At 37.7% G+C, this 19,205-nt stretch overlaps 1 protein-coding gene across 3 annotated transcripts in view; it reads left to right on the forward strand.

The window, feature by feature from the left end:
* LOC139940669 (uncharacterized) overlaps positions 1-18,124 on the forward strand; it is a 29,429-nt gene extending 11,305 nt beyond the window's left edge. Inside the window, exons 10-19 of one of the 3 annotated variants that reach the window (XM_071937028.1) lie at positions 1,132-1,386; positions 2,481-2,579; positions 3,322-3,459; positions 4,304-4,606; positions 5,617-5,826; positions 6,466-6,720; positions 7,498-7,596; positions 10,206-10,343; positions 10,905-11,984; positions 13,628-18,124. In XM_071937028.1, coding sequence (XP_071793129.1) covers positions 1,132-1,386; positions 2,481-2,579; positions 3,322-3,459; positions 4,304-4,606; positions 5,617-5,826; positions 6,466-6,720; positions 7,498-7,596; positions 10,206-10,343; positions 10,905-11,984; positions 13,628-14,805 — 3,755 coding nt within the window. In that variant the 3' untranslated portion in view covers positions 14,806-18,124. The remainder of the gene's footprint in view (positions 1-1,131; positions 1,387-2,480; positions 2,580-3,321; positions 3,460-4,303; positions 4,607-5,616; positions 5,827-6,465; positions 6,721-7,497; positions 7,597-10,205; positions 10,344-10,904; positions 11,985-13,627) is intronic. The other 2 variants (XM_071937029.1, XM_071937030.1) reach the window with 2 other exon arrangements.
* The last annotated feature ends 1,081 nt before the right edge of the window (positions 18,125-19,205 follow it).

Genomic DNA, 19,205 nt, shown 5'->3' on the forward strand with positions numbered 1-19,205 from the left:
CAAATTCCAACATGGTAACTCAATGACCAACCCGATGGTCTCTTATTATTGTGGTATACCTGCAGCCAACTTAACAAAACGCTAGGATAACGTCTATAGTTGCGAGACTTAACTCGTCCTAAAGTCCTACGTTTAAGGGCAGTGGACACTATAAGTAATTACTCAAAATAATTATTAGCATAAAACCTGACTTGGTAAAGAGTAATGAGGAGCTGTTGATAGTATAAAACATTTTGAGAAACTGCTCCCTCTGAAGTACCGTAGTTTTTGAGAAAGAAGTATTTTTCAACGAATTTGATTTCGAGACCTCATCAGAGTTAGTTTTGAGGTCTCGAAATCAAGCATCTGAAAGCATACAACTTCGTGTGACAAGGGTGTTTTTTCTTTCATTATTATCTCGCAACTTCGACGACCAGCAGCTCAAATTTTCACAGGTTTGTTATTTTATGCATTTGTTGAGATATACCAAGTGAGAACACTGGTCTTTGACAATTACCAAATTATTAAGTTAGGAAGAATTTGGTGAAATCGGCGGCATGCGATCCAGTTAAAACACAATGAGTTTGTACAGGTGCAGTCTCCAGCCCAACAGAACCGAACAAAACACGCAGTTGGATTTTGATTGGGTTGTGGTGGTTTAGGGTTAGTTATTTGCTCACATTAATCTGGACACATCGCAGTAGTTTTTATGTAAGTCAAATCCATTAACTTTCAAAAACCTTTTTTGTAAAGTGAGGAGTTCTAAGTTTGAATAAATAGTTTCCTCTTGTGGAAGAAAAAAACTTTCAAAAAATGCAGTTGTAAATTTCTCCATGCTTTTCATATCTCTAAATAGATAATTAATTTTTGTTTAAAAAATATACACCGATGTATCTTAGAACTGTACACTTAGTACTTGCCCGAGTTCTGTGAAAAATTTATCACAGGCATATTACTCCGGTGGGATTCGAACCCACGACCTCTGCAACAGTAATATGCCTGTGATTTTTTTTCACAGAACTCGGGGTAATTGTACTGTATGAGTAAACAGTTCACGCTAAAATACATCGGTGTATATGGGTAAAAAGGAAAGAATATTCTTTATCCCCGATGCAATTAACATCTTCTAAATGTATTCTTTTAAAAAAACAGTTGCTGTTGAGGTGGAGAAGAGGAAGCACAAGCTAGCCTGTGCCAATCTAAATGTCAAACTGATCACCAAGAAGAAACGTCGTCCACTTCCGGTCAATGCACGATGTCTGTTTCTAGACGGGATACCAGATGGATGCTCCTCTGAGCATGTGAAGCTCTTTATTGACAATAGAGCATCCATGGATGAGGAACCCACAATCCAATATGGAGAGAAACCCGGAACAGCTATATGTACATTCTCACGTGATATCCCAGGTAATGAGGCAGTCTCTCATTTCAACTTGCACCACAGCTTGCAAAGCTGGACATTTTGTTAATGATAAAATGTACTAAAACTTGCTCTTCTTTTTACTTAAAGACTCTGGACACTATTGGTAACTGTCAAAAACTAGTCTTCACAGTTGGTGTATCTCAACATATGCATAAAATAACAAACCTCTGAAGTTTGCGCTCATTGGTCGTCAAAGTAGAGAGATGTTAATGAAAAAAAAAAAAAACACCCTTGTCACACAAAGTTGTGTGCTTTCAGATGCTTGATTTTGAGACCTCAAATTCTAAATCTGAGGTCTAGAAATCAAATTCGTGGAAAATTACTTCTTTCTCGAAATTTTATTCAGAGGGAGCCTTTTCTCATAATGTTTTATACTATCAACCTCTCCCCATTACTCGTTATCAAGAATGGATTTATGCTAATGAATATTTTGAGTAACTACTAATAGTGTCCACTGCCTTTAAACCAACCTCATCAGAATGATTTTTGAACAGGATAATAATAGAGATTGCCCAGAGTTTAGACGATTCAGAAGTGTTTTAATTCTTTGAATTGAAAGGCATTGGACACTATTGGTAATTACTCAAAATAATTATTAGCATAACACCTTACTTGGTAACCAGTAATGGAAAGCTGTTGGTAGTATAAAACACTGTGAGAAATGGCTCCCTCTGAAGTAACGTAATTTTTGAGAAAGAAGTAATTTTCCACGAATTTGATTTTGAAACCTCAGAATTGGATTTTGATGTCCCGAAATCAAGCATCTGAAAGCACATAATTTCGTATGACAAGGGTGTTTTTTCTTTCATTATTATCTCGCAACTTCGACGACCAATTGAGCTCAAATTTTCACAGGTTTGTTATTTTATGCATATGTTGAGATACACCAAGTGAGAAGACTGGTCTTTGACAATTACCAATAGTGTCCAGTGTCTTTAATAACAATTATTATGATGCGTGTTCCTATTTTCGTGCAATTTCTTTTTTAGCAGTTATCAATCTTTCAGCTTAACCATTTTAAGTGTTCAAGATAATTGCATTGGACTTAGTGTACTTTTAACATTCTCTCATACTTTAGATTTGGATGATGTTGTAACCAAAGTTTCTAAGAAGACAATGCAAGGTTTTGTAATAACAGCAAGGAAAGTTCAAGAAGCTGATGCAATCTTGGTAACAGGTAAAATGTTTTTTTCCTGAATTTATATTTTGGATGATCCTTTGTAGTATTATCATATTGTATATTATTGTTTTTATATTGCATGGGTGGCTTATGTGTGCGTGTGTGTGTAATTTAAAATGCCCACCTCTCATTATTATAAAGCCCTGTGCTTAATTTTATAGAGCGGCTTAAGCAAACAAAGTAGCTATATGCACAATCAAATTATGCTTACGAGCATAATGTTACCGGCCAACTTCCATGCCACATGTACAATTTTTTACTGCATCCGGCTCATTTCTGCTTAGCAGAAAAGTGTTAATCATATTGCTAATGCAGCTCTATGGCATCTGGCCCAGGTTTGGTTCCTGGGTAAAAAGGGCCATTATGTGAGGAGAGTTATTGGTTCTCTCCTCTTCCAAGTAGGGTTTTCTTCGGGCCTTCCGGGGTTCCTCTCTCTCTTCAAAAGTCGAACGATGTGCTTCGTCGTCATTGGGTCATTGTGGCTGATGCCAAAGGCAGCGTTCATAATTCAGCTGCAAGTAAAGATGATTATGCCTCTAAAAAAATTATTATTATTATTATATTTTAGCAATTTTCAGCCACTTCAAAGATATCACCTACTATTTTAACAAAATGCTGTAGGATTTTAAGAAATACAATGTACCCTTGCACTAATAATAAGTAATATGCTTTATTAATGATGTTAATAATATTTTACACTAATTGTTTGCTTGTTTAATTGCAAAATTTTATTGAACAGAGTTTTCCAAAGGCGTAAGTTTGGAGACTATTGAGTTGTATTTTGACAACAAGAAGAAGAGTGGAGGCGGTGGAGTGAGAGAGGTACAACCAGGACAGATGGATGGACAGGCAATCGTTTACTTTGAAGACTGGAAGGGTACGTGTTCAGATAATTTAATTGACATTTTGATTTTTTGTTTGTTTTAGCCATTCAACTTCAAAATATTACTCATAGTACTCGGTGCATATAGGTAAAAACCAAAATGAATATTCTTTATCCCCGATGCAAATTTAACATCTATTATTACTCATAATGTTATTGACAGTAAGTTTTGAAGAACATGTTTTATTCCATACAGAAAAGCACTCAAATGATTTGAATTACTACATGTGACCCACTCTGTGAAAATGAGTCAGATGTCGCCCAATGCATTTAATTGAGTAATGGACAGTTTGATGTGGAAAATATCAAACAAAATATTTGCATGGTAAACCTCTAGAACACTTATTTTTAGGCAATAAAGCTATGAATGTGATCATACTTTAGTCTAATTTGTATCCTTTTGCGCGAAATGATATTTTAAAACATCACTTTACTAGTAATTCGTTTTAAAAAAAATGAAACATTGGCTGATTTTAAATGGGAGTAACTCAGCAACGTGATACACCCCAAAGTTTAGTAACTGCTGATGGTGTGTACTTTCCAACCATTCCAACCGTGCATAAAACTCCATTTTGTTAAATTGTCAACATCTGACTCATTTTCAAGCTACTGTGGTGATCATTTTTTTTCGTGAACAATTGAAATTTTTTAGGGATTCTTTGAAACGTGGGTAAAGTTAGGGAGGATAGTATACTACTAAAATAAAATGCATTGATTTATCCTGTTTGGTTGGATTATGCCAGCATTTGGAAATTGATTTTGTTTTTCTTCTGGAAACCATACTTGTGATTATGTTTAATGGTGCGTGTATTTCTGTTTTCTCACTTATGCCTACTAGTTGTGAATGATATATTGCGTATAGATCACAAGATTGGTGGAAAAGCAGTTAAAGTTGAATCGTATCATGATTGTCTGGGGAAACTGAGCCATGGTGATCAGGCGTCCGTCTCTGACATCTCTGGCAAGACACGCCCTGAACAGTTGAAAAGAGGTACCGGTAATGTAGCATCGAGCATCGAGGGAGCTGAAGCACAAGAGACTCGCCAGAGGAAAGTTGGGATGAAGAAACTACAAGTAGGCCAAACTAGAGTTCAGGCACCATTCCAAGGAGAACAGAGAAGCAATGCAAGTGTTGCTTCTAAAATATAAATGCATAACATTAACAAAGTTTGAAGGGTCGGTACACATTTGGTTTAATGACTCTGGAAAATAAATGGCAATTAAAACTTGCTTGGAAAGAAGTATAGCAGCTTTGGGTAATAATGCATCTTGACAAACTTTTCGGTTCCAAGTACTGCGATCATGGAAAAATATATCTTTATTTTTTATCCCCCAAATTTTGAATCTGAGAAGCGTTACTGCAGTAATTATTCTTAGACGGTATATTCCAATTGCAGATACCATCATTCTTCCTGCTCATCAGACATATCCGCTTCCGCTTTAAAGAACACGTTGCCTTGGATCGGTCGAGTTGGTTTTCGAAAAGCGTTTGTAACCGCTTGTTATAAAATGCATATGGTTAGAAAGATGTTTTAAAAGTAGAATACAACGATCCACACAAATTTGCCTCGAAATTGCACGGTTTTCCTTTTACTTTGCGAACCAACACGGTCGGCCATTTATGGGAGTAAAAAATTTGACTCCCATTTTAATGGCTGACCGTGTTAGTCGACGAGGTAGAAGGAAAACCATGCAATTTCGACTGATACGCAATTTCGTGTGGATCATTATATTCTACTTCAAAAACATCTTTTTAATCATAAGCATTTTATAACAAACGGTTACAAACGTTTTTTCAAAGACCAACTCGACCGATCCAAGGCAATGTGTTCCTTTAAGATATCGGCTTTGATTGAAATAAACAGTGGGTTTCAATAACCAAAAATGTAGGGGTCTATACAATCTCAAACATCATGTAATCCTGATGAGCAAGGATTGGCAAATTGGCTTTCAATGAGCTTTAACAATGTACAAATTTAGTCCTCGAGTTATCAAGAGTAGCAGATAAAGCCAAATAAATCTCTTTAAAACTCTGTGTGCATTCCTTTACCTTTTTGATGTTCAAGTGAACAACAACTGTGTATGTATTGTAAGAGCTGAAGTTTTGATTTTTTTTTTTTTTTTTTTTGCTCTTAATTATTTTGTAACATTAGGATGTTGACACTCAGGAAGGGTTCCAAGGTAAACTTACTGAAGATTATGAGCAACTAATCGAAGTGACTGGCTTCAAACCATCCGCAGAAGATGAGGCCATTGGGCTCTATTTTGAAAACAGTCGCAAGTCTGGAGGAGGTGAAATAGAGACCATGGAGAGAGACTCTAAGACGGGTGCCGTCAGAATTACCTTCAAGGACCAATCGGGTAAGTGGTAACATGCCCACTAAAGCTTGCAATGTGGAGGTTAAGGGCACTGGACACCTATGGAAATATTGTCAAAGGCCAGTCTTCTCACTTGGTGTATCTCAACATATGCATGAACTCAACTGGTCGTCGAAGTTGCGAGATAATAATGGAAGAAAAAAGAACCTTTGTCACACGAAGTTGTGTGCTTTTGTTTGCGGAGTATAGTTTTTAGGCCGCGATCGCTGTGATTCTGTCTGGAATCCGAAAGCTTTATATATAAACAACATTTTGTAAAAATGCCTTTTCCAAAAGACGCAAACTACTTGGGAAAATTACCAAGAAAAACAAAACAACAGCAATGGGAATTAAATCAGAAACCAGGTGGAAAACCACTGCCAGGACCAGCCTGCAGTAGAGGGTCCTGCTGAAGCAGGGATATCTATGCTGTGTAAAGTACTTTGCAGACCAAGCTGGACAAATACTAGAGATTAAACAAGTAGATTTTTAGCAGCCCTTTGAACTTGGTCACGGAGCCGGGTTTTTATTTTGAGTGGGAGATGGATTTCAGAATCCCAAAGCCTGCAAAGTTAAGAAATACACTACTTTTGTTAATTCCTCCACTTTGTTCACGAAATATGTTCTTAAAAAATAATACAGTTGCTGTTGAAGTGGAGAGGAAGAAGCATCAGCTAGCCGGCGCCATTCTGGATGTGAAACTGATCACCAAGAAGAAACGTCGTCCACTTCCAATCAATGCACAATGTCTGTTTCTAGAAGGAATACCAGATGGCTGCTCATCTGAGCATGTGAAGCTCTTTATTGAGAATAGAGCATCCATGGATGAGGAACCCACAATCCAATATGGAGAGAAGCCTGGAACAGCTTTATGTACATTCTCATATGATATCCCAGGTAACGGTGGTGGCTTCATTTAGGCATCAGATGAAATAGATTGATACAACAACGATTTAAACTATGCTACTTTGAAGAATGTAGGGGAAAAAACATCCTCAACTAAAGTCGTAATAAAGATGAGCAAGGATTGGCCAACCTTTTGGATAATAATAATAATAATGATAATGATAATGATAATGATAATGATAATGATAATGACAATGACAATGACAATGACAATGACAATGGCAATGGCAATGGCAATGACAATGACAATGACAATGACAATGACAATGACAATGACAATGACAATGACAATGACAATGACAATGACAATGATAATGATAATGATAATGATAATGATAATGATAACAATGAACACTTTTAAAGCGGCAGCACAAGCGGCGCTCATGGTGCTGCTCTACAAAAGAACAAATATCAATCAATGAAAGTAGCAAAACAAAAAAAGAAAAAGAAACTTGACAAAAAGCTTCTCTTTGAAGATGAAGTTTTAAACTGTTCTTGAATATGTTGAGTGATTTTTGATAGTTTCACAGTTTCCGGGTGGGAGTTTCAAAGCCTCGGTGCTGAGCTCCCCCCCATCGATGAAAGTGGCTTTCAATGAATGACAGTATTAAGATGAAACAAATTTAGTCCTCTAGTTATCAAGGGTGATTATATAGCATGTGGGGTTAGGGGTTAGGGTTGGGGTTATAAAGTCCTTCACCTAAACCATATGATTTCTAAGGTTATGACATTGACAGATTGAATGCAACCTTCTCTTTACTGTTTTAGAATTGGATGCTGTTATAACCAAGATTTCAAAGAAGAAACTCCAAAGCGTTGACATAACAGCAGCAAAAGTTCATGAATCCGATGCAATTCTAGTACAAGGTAGATATTGTCTGTGCTAAATATTTCGTTTTTTAGGTGTTCGGGCCAACAGCCCGGAACACCTCTTATTTTTGTTCGTTTTTTTTTTTTTTATTCATACTTCTTCTTCTTCTTCTCTACGTCCCTTGTCCCCTAACACAAAACATCTTTTCAAAATTCGTATGAACTTGAAACTTCACACATAGTTAGATGTTCATTAGGAGAAGAAAAATGTGTAGTTACGTCATGATGACGTCATCCATTCTTGAGTTATGAAAATTCAAAGTTTATTATTTCAAAAATTCATAACTTTTGATCTACATGAGGGATTCTTACAATCGAAACATCATCGGAATTGTCTTTGAAAACTCTGTAAACGCCCCACAGACATAACCCCATTTTGATGTTGTCTTCCGGCTCAAAAGAGAGGTTAAAAATTTCAAAATTCACGTCTAAAGAACAACATAAATCCCCATTGGTATGTGCATAAACATTGCACGTAGGCATACACACAACGTGTTGTGTATGAGCGGTTCAGCAGAGTCACGCTCCAGTGATCATCCATAGAGCGCGAAAAAGCTTCATGAAAAATAGTCTTCGTTCTAGGCGGTTAAAACATACATGCCCCTTACAGTCTTTTCTACAGTCGTCAATATTTCCTAAGTTCATATTTCCTAAACTACATAAGCTATTTTGACAATCTATACATCATATGAAAGGGCTTTACGTACTTTACAGAAATGGATATGTTTGTGAACTTTCGTTGACCTTTTGACCTGTTTAAACCGGAAGTGACTGTGAAATGATTTGAAAGGGCGTTGTTTGTTGCCTTTTAGGTTGAAATATACATCCTTTGATGCTTTACCACCACAGCATACATGTCTGGCAAAGGTCTGGTTTTAAACAAATACTACCGATGACGTCACCAAACATACACTTTTACATGATGACGTAATCATGTTGTTTTGACAGTTTTTGCAATTTGAATCATTTATTACAAATCTTGAGAACAAAGCAAGGTGTAATATTTGTTTTTTAATCCAGGTTTTTACTCCCGGAAACCGAACACCTTGAGTTTGTTCACAAACTCTCAATCTCTAGTTGTTTTTGTTTTTTTAATTATTGGTTTATTAAAACGCATTCAAACATCGCAACTACAAGCTGAATTGAGTTTAAAATACAGAGATTCATAAAAAATCGAAATATTTAAAAATTAAAAAAAAAACATTAAGAATTACAATTTGTTTTATACATTAAAAGGGTAAACTGGCTCGTGCCAGTAACAAATTAGATAAAACAAAAAATTGCACAGCAAGTCACATTAAAGAAACAAGGCGAAGGGTTGGGGACAAAAGGCAAGCCAGCTGAGTGAACAAAAATCAAGAGCTATTGTTGAGTGCTTGGAGAAGGGATGGAATGCAACTGTTTTTGTAACGACCAGTTCTACATTTTTGGGGGCACATTTTGTTGGCATTCCGCAAGTTGTTGGTTTTTTTTGTGCCTGTAGTTTTTAGATTCAAACAAGGTCTTACCAAAATTGACAAATAAATGTCTCAGTCTATCAGTGATTGTAGGTAAACTGAACAATTGGCATATTTCCACATACATGTATGATGTTGGTGTATTTGGCTGACCAGCCAGAATGATAAGAAAAGCCCTTTTTGTAACCTTTCAAGGGTTATGAGTTGTGTTTTAGTAAGTCCAGAGTACCAGATAGGACAGGCGTATTCGATAGTAGGTCGGACATATACATAACATATACAGTTAACAGATCCTTGACAGAAATAAAACACCGTGTAAGCTGGTGTAAAAAGAACAGTCTTCGGTTAAAATTACCACACAAGTTGTTCACTTGGGAATCCCACTTCAAATTACTCTGTATATAAATACCCAACAATTTCAGACAATCAGTGTGATTAATTTGAGAATCTAAAATGTCGAAGGTGGGTGGATCAGGTTGGTTTCGTTGAAAACTGATATTCATGTACTGGCATTTGGCGGGATTAAGTTTCATTTTATTCAGATCAGTCCGTTGATTTAGGTCAATAAGCACATTTTGCATGTTGGAGCTCTCGTTGGGATTAGAGAGGGTCTGACTTAAAGTCAGGTCATCGACATATTTTGTATGATATTTTGCAGTGTTATATGTAACTTCAACCACGCCGAGACAGCAGGGCCCAACTTCATGGGACAGATTAAAGCAGAAATTTGTGCTTAAAAATTTCCTTCTTCTTTGGCAAAACATGATACATGTAGTACGTGGGACATAATACTTTGGCTGGTAACCCTTTTCTGTTAAGCAGCTCCTTTGAATTTAGACCTGGGGTGGATTTCACAAAGGTAGTCCTAAACTTAGGACTAGTCCTAGGCAATGCTAAGAGATAGGAATCGTCCTAAGTTAAGCCCAGTAACTCATCCTAACTTAGGACTGGTCCTATCTCTTAGCATTGCCTAGGACTAGTCCTAAGTTAGGACTACCTTTGTGAAATCCACCCCTGGTTCTGTAAAAACATTTGGGAAACTAATTGCAAAAAGTAACCGTACACCAATTTTCAGTAAAGGACTACAGAACTTGTACTACTGATGTTAACTTTCCTTTTGTTTGTGTACATTGTATCTTCCTTATTAAGGATTTTCGCAAGACACAGGTGTGGAAATGATTGAGTTGTATTTTGACAGCAAGAAGAAGAGTGGAGGCGGTGCAGTGAGAGAGGTACAACCAGGACCCATGGATGGACAGGCAGTTGTCTACTTTGAAGACTGGAATGGTGTGTTATTTATATAACTTAATAGTCAAACCAAACTAAATGGTCTTCTTTTTGATAAAACTAACAGCCGTTTAAGACAGGTGCTTAAGAGTCGCGCCAAACCAAATATAGTAATAACAATAACATCAAAAGTGTTATAGTGCACGTATCTCCCAACAAGGTACTCAAGGCGCTTAGTATATTATACAGAAAGAAGGGTTATTGCAAGTTATGAATTCTGAGACCCAACTATGTAGCACCTCAAGGGTTTACAATAGGTGCCACAGCCAGGAACCCCTTCTCTTTTCGATAGTGCACTTGGTTCTTTACATGCGTTACACAACACATGGGACCAGCGGCTTTACGTCCCATCCGAAGGATGAAGCAATGGTTAAGTGTCTTGCTTAAGGACACAAGTGTCATGGCTGGGGATTCGAACCCACACTCTGCTGATCCAGAGTTTTAATTTGAGGCTTTAACCGCTCGGCCATGACACTTCCAAATGCAGTGAGTAACAAATTAATTCACCCTGTTTGTATTTTTCTTTAAAAAGAATTTAATCATTTGCTTTCATACCTACAGTGGTTCAAGACGTTTTAGCAAGAGGTCTTCATAAGCTTGGTGGTAATGATCTACTAATCGACTCATACCATGAGTTCCTTGGAAGACTGAGCCCCCTTGATGCCCCAACTCCACATACCCCTAAACCAGTGTCGGTAAAAGTACAGGAACCTATTATGGAGTTCCTCTATGGGAAAGGTGAGAATACAAAGAAGAAGTTGCTGAAAGACTTGGCCAAGGCAAAAGCCAAACTGCTGTGGCCGGATGGTTCTCAGAAGTCGCAAGCTAAACTAGAACCAATAATAGACGAATCCCAACAGCCATGGTTGAACTGGGAAAAAGAAGCTGTCGATGTTCTGACTCGCTTTATGGGAGGATGCAAATTAGCCAGAGTTCCAGTTCCACAAACACTGTGGAAGGGTTTTGCTGATAAACTGCAGAAGATGACTACAGCTTGCTCGATGGTCCCAGATGCTCAACTTCATGAAGTGATACTGGTCGGAGAGCAACGAGATGTTGATGACACTGAAGTAAAAATAAATTTGGTCACCACAAAGTTACAGAAGGATGCTGACTATGATGCTGCGCAAGCAACAGAAGACATCAACTGGGATGCAGAAAAGTTACAGCTGTTTACCTTGTGTGGGATTAAACAAGAGATCGAAAAGTCCTTTCCAGCTCTGAAGATCACAATTTTCAACTCTCCTGGTAAAACCGGCATCACACTTGATGGAGTAAGATCAACCATCAAAGAAGTGGAGCTAAAGATAAGGAGGATGATGGACAGTTTGGAAAAGACAGAGTTCAAATCTGGGAGTATCAAAGTGCGATTTGTTCAGCATGTTCCGGACAAAATTCATGAAGTTCTAGGGTCACAGAATATTCGTGCAGCTTGCAGTGGATCTGATGATGGGAAGATCACAATACACGGTGCTACTAGCAGAGATATCAGGGAGGCTAAAGCATACATCGACAATGAAATAGATGAAGATGTGATTGTCATCAAAGGTTCTGCATTAGCTGTTGTACAAGGCCACGAGGGGAAGAAACTTGTAGACTGTATCAACAAGCAAAAGTTGGTCATGGTGGAAATGAAGCAAGGTATGTATATACTGATAGAGTATAAAATATTGAAATTTATATTATCCAACAAATATTTTGGGTTTAACAAAGAAAAATTGATGATAGAGGGATTTATAGGCACTGGATACTATGGTAGTTGCTCAAAATAATTGTTAGCATAAAAACTTACTTGTTGGCGATCAATGGAATAATGTTGATAGTATAAAACAATGTGAGAAATGGCTCCCTCTGAGGTAACGAATCTTTTGAGAAAAGTTATTTTCCATTATAATATTTGAATTTGATTTTGAGACCTCAAAATGTGATTTTTTTTGGGCCCCGAAATCAAGCATCTGAAAGCACAAAATTTTGTGGGACAAGGGTGTTTATCCTTCCATTACTAGCTCGCAACTTTGTCGACCAATTGAGTTCAAATTTTCACAGGTTTGTTATTTTATACATATGTTGAGATACACCAAGTGAGAAGACTGGTCTTTCAGAATTACCAAAGGTGTCCAGTGTCTTCGAACGACCTCCCTATAGATAGTTCCCACATGACGTAAATCGGCCATCTTTACGGGCAATTTGGAACACATAGGCATGCAGCACGCGCAGAATTCACAGAACTGGTTTCACGATTGGTTAGTAAACAGCGTGGTTACGTTAATAAACTGAGCGCTTGACGCGCCTGCAAGCTTAAAATGCACTTTGCCCGTAAAGATGGCGTCTATTGCAATTTATCTATAGTGTTGAAGCCTCCCTATTTTGTCAATGTTCGTGCCAGTCAGAAGCTATTCGAACTGTAACTGCCTACGTATTGGGATCACACCAATACAACATGGAAAACAACAGGAAAAAGATCACCTTATAAGGGGACGCGACTTTTTGTTTAAAAAATCAAGTAGTAAACCACAAGTAAAAGAGAAACTTGAACTATTTGTAGATAAGCTTGGTACATTTGAATTAATGTTGAGTTGGGCAAGGACAAATTGCTCTAGTTGGATTTGAACCCTCAACCCCGGGATTATTGACCCTTTGCACAGCGTGGAACGCACTTCCTAAAGCAACTTTCCGGCTGCCATGACAGTGGTCAAAGTAGCACTTGTGGGGGCGCTGACACGCATATGAAACTTGTGAAACTTGGTGAAACTTTCTGATCAATTGGAGGCATTATGGCGAGGGTCTCCAATTGATCAGAAAGTTTCACCAAAGGTCACTCGTTCGTTTACACAGTCATGCAAAATATGTGTGTTTCTTTGACCGCTGTCATGGCGGATGGAAAGTTGCTTTAGGAGGTGCGTTTCACATTGTGAAAAGCGCGTCTATTGTGCCGACGCTCTACCAATTGATCTACAATGCCGGTCATATCTCATTGGGCCCCCTGCCCCCTTTCCATGCTGGTTCTGATTGCACGGATTGCACGATCTTCTGCTTGCACGGTCTTCTGCGCTCCAGTCGACGTTGAGCGGGGGGACGGGGGAGAGAATATATTTCTTGGCAGTGGAGTGGTTCTATGTAACGGGAATGGGTGGCCCAAGCATTTTGGCTTGGATTGTAGCTCTCTGTTTTGTCTGTGGTTTATCACTTGATAATATGTTTATCTTAGGGCCTATTGTTGAGTGATATTTTATGACAAATTGTTCGACAGTGTTTTTAAACCAATATATTTGTTTACTTTGCAGACAGTATCGAGCTCGCGGGATTCCAGTCTAAACTGGAAGAAGCAAAGTCTCAGATCACAAAGTTCCTTAAAAACACAACAATGTACAAGGAACACATTCCTTGCTGCGCTGCCGACATAAAGACAATCAATGACCTCTGGCGTGAAGAAGTTGAGTTTGCAGAAATGGACAATCAGGCAAATTATGTCAAAATAGAGTCGAAGACACATGGGAGCCAAACCGGTTTTACTATCGAAGGCAACCAAGAAGGTATCGAAAAAGCCCGAAAGTTTTGTCATGGGATAATTGAAAGACTTAACAGAAATCAAAGAGTCCCACCCGTAAGTGATAAGGCACGCACACGTTTTGAAGATTATACTGAGGTGCAGTCTCCAGATCAATCAGAAGATAGCACAAGTAACACCAATGGTGTCCCCGTGAGAGTGCCAATGCAGCAGCAATACAGCCAACAAGATACGGGACATAAGCTACGTCGCAAGAAGTTAGCAAGATCAGCAGACAGTGAGCAATTGTTACAGACTTGGCCAAGAGATGAAACCGATTCTAAGATCGGACCAAGTCGGTCTTCCCAACGGGGAAACCTGTTTCAACGATTCATGCTTCCAAAGACAGTTGCCAGGAGCGACGAAAAATTTGTAACCAATGGACTGACTATTGTTGTACGCAGAGGGGACATAACAAAGCAGCAAGTAGACGCCATCGTCAGTCCTTCAAATCCCAAGATGCAGCATGGTGGAGGTGCAGCAAAGGCAATAGAGATGGCTGCTGGGCCACAGTTGGGCTCTTTCTGTGCCGGTGTGTTGATGAATCGGCCCAATCAACCACTGCAGGCCTCGGAATGCATTGTTTCACCTGGCTTCAATCTCAGCTGCCGGCATATCATCCATTCTGTGGGACCAGGGCAAAACATGAGCCCCCGGCAGTTTAACAGTATCTTAAACCAGGCATTTGTTAACTGTCTCCTAAAAGCAGATGAATCCAAGGCCCAGTCACTGGCGATGCCGTTAATCGGTTCGGGTGCTGTCGGTGCGCCGAAAGAGGATTGTGCGGAGTTGCTCATTCGTGCTTTAGTCAATTTTAGTAGCATGCCAAACAGGTTTTTGAATGAAGTATATTTAGTGAATATTGATACAGAGGCAACTGAGGCACTCGTGCAGTGTTGTAAGGATATTATTTAGCCCATCAGTGTCCGAAAACCCCCTATACGTATATATGCCAAATTCATGTTGGTGAATAAACATGTTGGGAAGCACACGTTGAAAATATCGAGCAGGCAGGCAGGGCCCAGGGCCCAATTTCATAGAGCCGCTTATTAAGCACACAAAGTAGCTGAAGCACAGCGAAATTAAGCTTACCAGAATAAGGTTACCAGCCAACGTAACTTGTCACATGTACAATTTGTGACCGACCGGTATCCTGCTTATTTGCTTAGCAGAAAGGTGTTAAGCATGAATTTGTGCTTAAGCAGGTTTGCGACAAATTTTGGCCCAATTTAATGGCTATGCTGACTTCGGAATTCAGGGCTTACTGCCCGTAGAATCACTCGGCCACTTCTTGACTTTCCGTTAAGCATTTTATTGTTTTAACCTGTACATTTTATTGATTGTTTAATTGAAACAAAATTGTTGCATGTAGATAAAGCACATTATAATGCTTACCTAGACGTATAATTATAAGGGTCCTTACATTCAAAGTGATGGTCCCTGTAAGCATGGATATAAGCATGGAGGTAGAAAGTGACTGAGAAGTGAACATTATGTAAACGTGGACACTATAACTCAAAATACGTTTTAGCATAAAAACTTACTTGGTAACGAGTAATGGAGAGGTGTTGATAGTATAAAACATTGCGAGAAACGGCTCCCTATGTAGAACTTAGTTTTCGATAAAGAAGTAACTTTCTAATGATTTGATGAGACATTAACATTTGAGGTCTTGGAATCAAGCATCTGAAAGCACACAACTTCGTGTGACAAGGGTGTTTTTTCTTCCATTATTTTCTCGCAACTTTGATACACCAAGTGAAAAGACTGGTCTTTGACAATTACCAAAGTTGTTCAGTTTCTTCAAAGGCCGGTTCATACTTCTTGCGAATGTGAATTTTGACGTCATGGTAACTCGCATCGGTTTTGCTTTTTCGGGAACTGCAACTAGATTTCGTCTCTTCAGAAACAAGTTAATAATAAAAATGAAATTACAAAAAGTACCTTAGTATCTAAATCAAGTGAGCTTTTTGCATTCATCTAGTTATCGCCCATTTATTTTAGAAATTATTAGGCATGTAAATCTGACTGTGTAAATATAGATTAATTATTTGGGGCGAGTAAGAATTATTTACATAATAAGCGAGATTTGAACTTGATGACCTTCGGGTTTAAATTTAAGGGTCTATGTACATTTTGTAGGACAAAAAACACAATGTCTACAGATTTACATTAAACTTACACAGTTTGAAAATAATGATAGCATAAAGCTTCCCTGAAAATATTACTTGCTGAGGTGCTGTCAATTTTGAGAAATGAGTAAAACAATGTCATATACATTAGATAACAATAATGTTTGTAAGGTCAAAATTGTAACTAATTATTTGCTCAGAAAAAAAATCAGTCGTGTTTAAATTAAGTTATCAATGTCGTTTAATGAAAAGGCTATGAAATTGAATTTATATATTATAAACTTATATTGTTGCATACAAACATTTTAGATTTAACCGTCACCAATGCTTATGGCATCAATAATTTGTTTAATGGGATTCTTGTAAATAAATCTTTACATAATTATATTATTATCGGATATTCTTCATTTTAAAACTGTGCGTTTATCATTCAAATCACTGGTCCATGACACTTCAAAACCACAATGTGCCTGTAAACCATTCATAATTAGTACAGATGCAGCACTGCATTATAAGTATCTTTAGAACATAATATAGTTGCATCACTCTGAAATTACGTAACACAGGTACTTTTTTCTTAACGGGAAATGCAATTTAAACTTGTTTAATAACGCGTTTGTTTACCATATAAACGTACAATTTATATTTGTACACTTCTTTTTTTCTTTTTCTTTTCGAGTGGAGTTATTCTACTCCCTTTATTCAACAAACGATAACAAACATCACTTAATCTACATTAATAAAGAAGCATAATAAATACTGCTATTACATAGCAAAAACAAACATTAAATAAAAACAAAACAAAACAACAAAATGTCACTTCTTAATTTGTCGTAATTGTCGATAAAATAATGAGGCACAGACCTCAAGGTTTTGAAAAATTAGAAACACTTTTGCCGTTGACGGTGCGTCAAAACGACAATACGTCCTGTTTGGGAGTTTGCTTTGTTATACCTCCATGCTGCAATTTTCAAATCGGAGCTCACACATGTGACGTAACAGCTTTTCGCGAATCTTTCTGAAGTGAAAAGCAATAGATAAGGGTATTCAAATTGCTTGTTTTTACCCAGTAAAAATCTATGTCTACTCATGCAAACTCAGTTCCCTTGTTGATTGGAAATTAATTTAAATGAAGTCAGCAAAGATCATGACTTGCTGTTTTCGTTCTTGTTTTCGAGTCTATTCCGTCAATAGTTAAATATCATACCTATTCCCACTATACTTGTTTCTGTTAGACCATTTGTGGTTTTTTTCTTGTCTTTTTCTTGTTCTTATAGAGTCTATGCCGTCAATAGTTAATTATCGTACCTACTCCCACTATACTTGTTTCTGTTAGTCCATTTGTGTTTTTTACTTGTCTGGGCATGTCTACCACAAGCTTTGGATCTTCTGGTTATTCCCCCACTTTCAACTCCTCTCAATACTGTTCTTTGTTATTGTTATTTTGATTCTCTGTTTGAATGGAAATAAATATCTTGAACTGAAAATTAAATAATAATGGACATTTGTAAAACTCCACATCTATCAGAAAGACACTACTGGCGTGTAGAAAAAGGACTCTGCTAATAACGGTACTTAAAGGCAGTGGACACTATTGGTATTTAGTCAAAATAATTTTTAGCATAAAACCTTACTTGGTAATGAGTAATGGGGAGAAACGGCTCCCTCTGAAGTGATATAGTTTTCGATTTTGAGACCCCAAGTTTAGAATTTGAGGTCTCGAAACCAAGCATCTCAAAGCACACAACTCTGTGTGACAATTGGGTGTTTCTTCTTTCGTAGCTATCTCGCAACTCCGACGACCAATCGTGCTCAAATTTTCACAGGTTTGTTATTTTATGCATATGTAGATATACACCAAGTGAGAAGACTGGTCTTTGACAATTATCAATAGTGTCCACTTTCTTTAAAGCTATAAAAGACTGACCAAGTATACTTGTTAATGTGTCGTTAGTCCATTTGTGTTTTTGTTTGTCTGGGCGTGCCTCCTACAAGCTTTGGCTTATCTGGTCATGCCCCCGTTTCCAATTCTCCTCGATACTGTTCTTAGTTATTGATTTTTTTGTATCTGTTGGAATGGAAAATAATGTCTTGAAATGAAATAAAAAATTAAAGCATCACATTATGAAGATTGTCTATTTTTAAAAGAACTTTAGCATAAATCTCACAGAAATCAAGCATTTATATCTTCGAAGTTCGAAGCAAAAGATACTTTGTGTAAATTGTGTATACTTCGCGGGCGAGTATTGGTTGCAGTTAATTCAATTATAGCTTATTTTCAGTGTGATTGGAACTATATATAGTAAAGGTTTTCAACATCAAGTGAGGTTGGAAACACCTTTAGTGTAACAAATAATTGTATTTGGCTTTAGGTTGGTTTATTATTATTTCGTAGTCAAACTGATCTCTATATGAAAAAGGTAAAAAAAAAAAAAAATAATAATAATAAAAACGTCGTTGTTATTAAAAAGCCCAAACATCTCACGTCCCACTTCGAGACTTGTAAAAAAAAACGCGAGATACTGGCTTTAGATCCCGTCAGGTACCTACCTGGGTGAAACCATTGCATTTATAATGCCAGTGCATGTCGCTGATCCTTGCGGATAAAGACTGTTGGGCACCAGTCCCAGTATAATTTGTATTATCTCCACCAACAAAATGGGCGACTCTAAATGCAGCGGACATACTAGGTAATTTTGGATTTGTTTAGACCATGGAGGCCCTCCTCCATGTTTAGACCTATAGGTATTAGCACGTTGCATGCCATGTACACATACAGTTCTTAGATCAATTCATTTACACTACGATATTAATTTTTGTTTTTATCCCATACACCGATGCATATTAGCACTGTATGCTCAGTACTTTCCCGAGTCCTGTGACAAAACAAATCACAGGCATATTACTCGGGTGGGATTCGAACCCACGACCCTTGAGATTCTAGAGTACCAACTAGTTTTATACCTAGACTGCCCGGTAGCTAGAGGCACTTATAAACTGCTGGATACTTGAGCCAATTATTACAACACAACACTGAGCAGGAAAAACCTGATGATAAATCTCGTTGCATTCCACTCGCATTCCTTGAGTGTTCGTTTGGAGTCCTGAATGAATTACTTGTGTGTACCATTTGAATGAGTGTAGCTAAATGCTTTCATGGTACCCGTGGCTCTTTGTGATGCA

The sequence above is a fragment of the Asterias amurensis genome, chromosome 8 (assembly GCF_032118995.1).
Source record: "Asterias amurensis chromosome 8, ASM3211899v1".
In the NCBI taxonomy this organism is placed as follows: domain Eukaryota; kingdom Metazoa; phylum Echinodermata; class Asteroidea; order Forcipulatida; family Asteriidae; genus Asterias; species Asterias amurensis.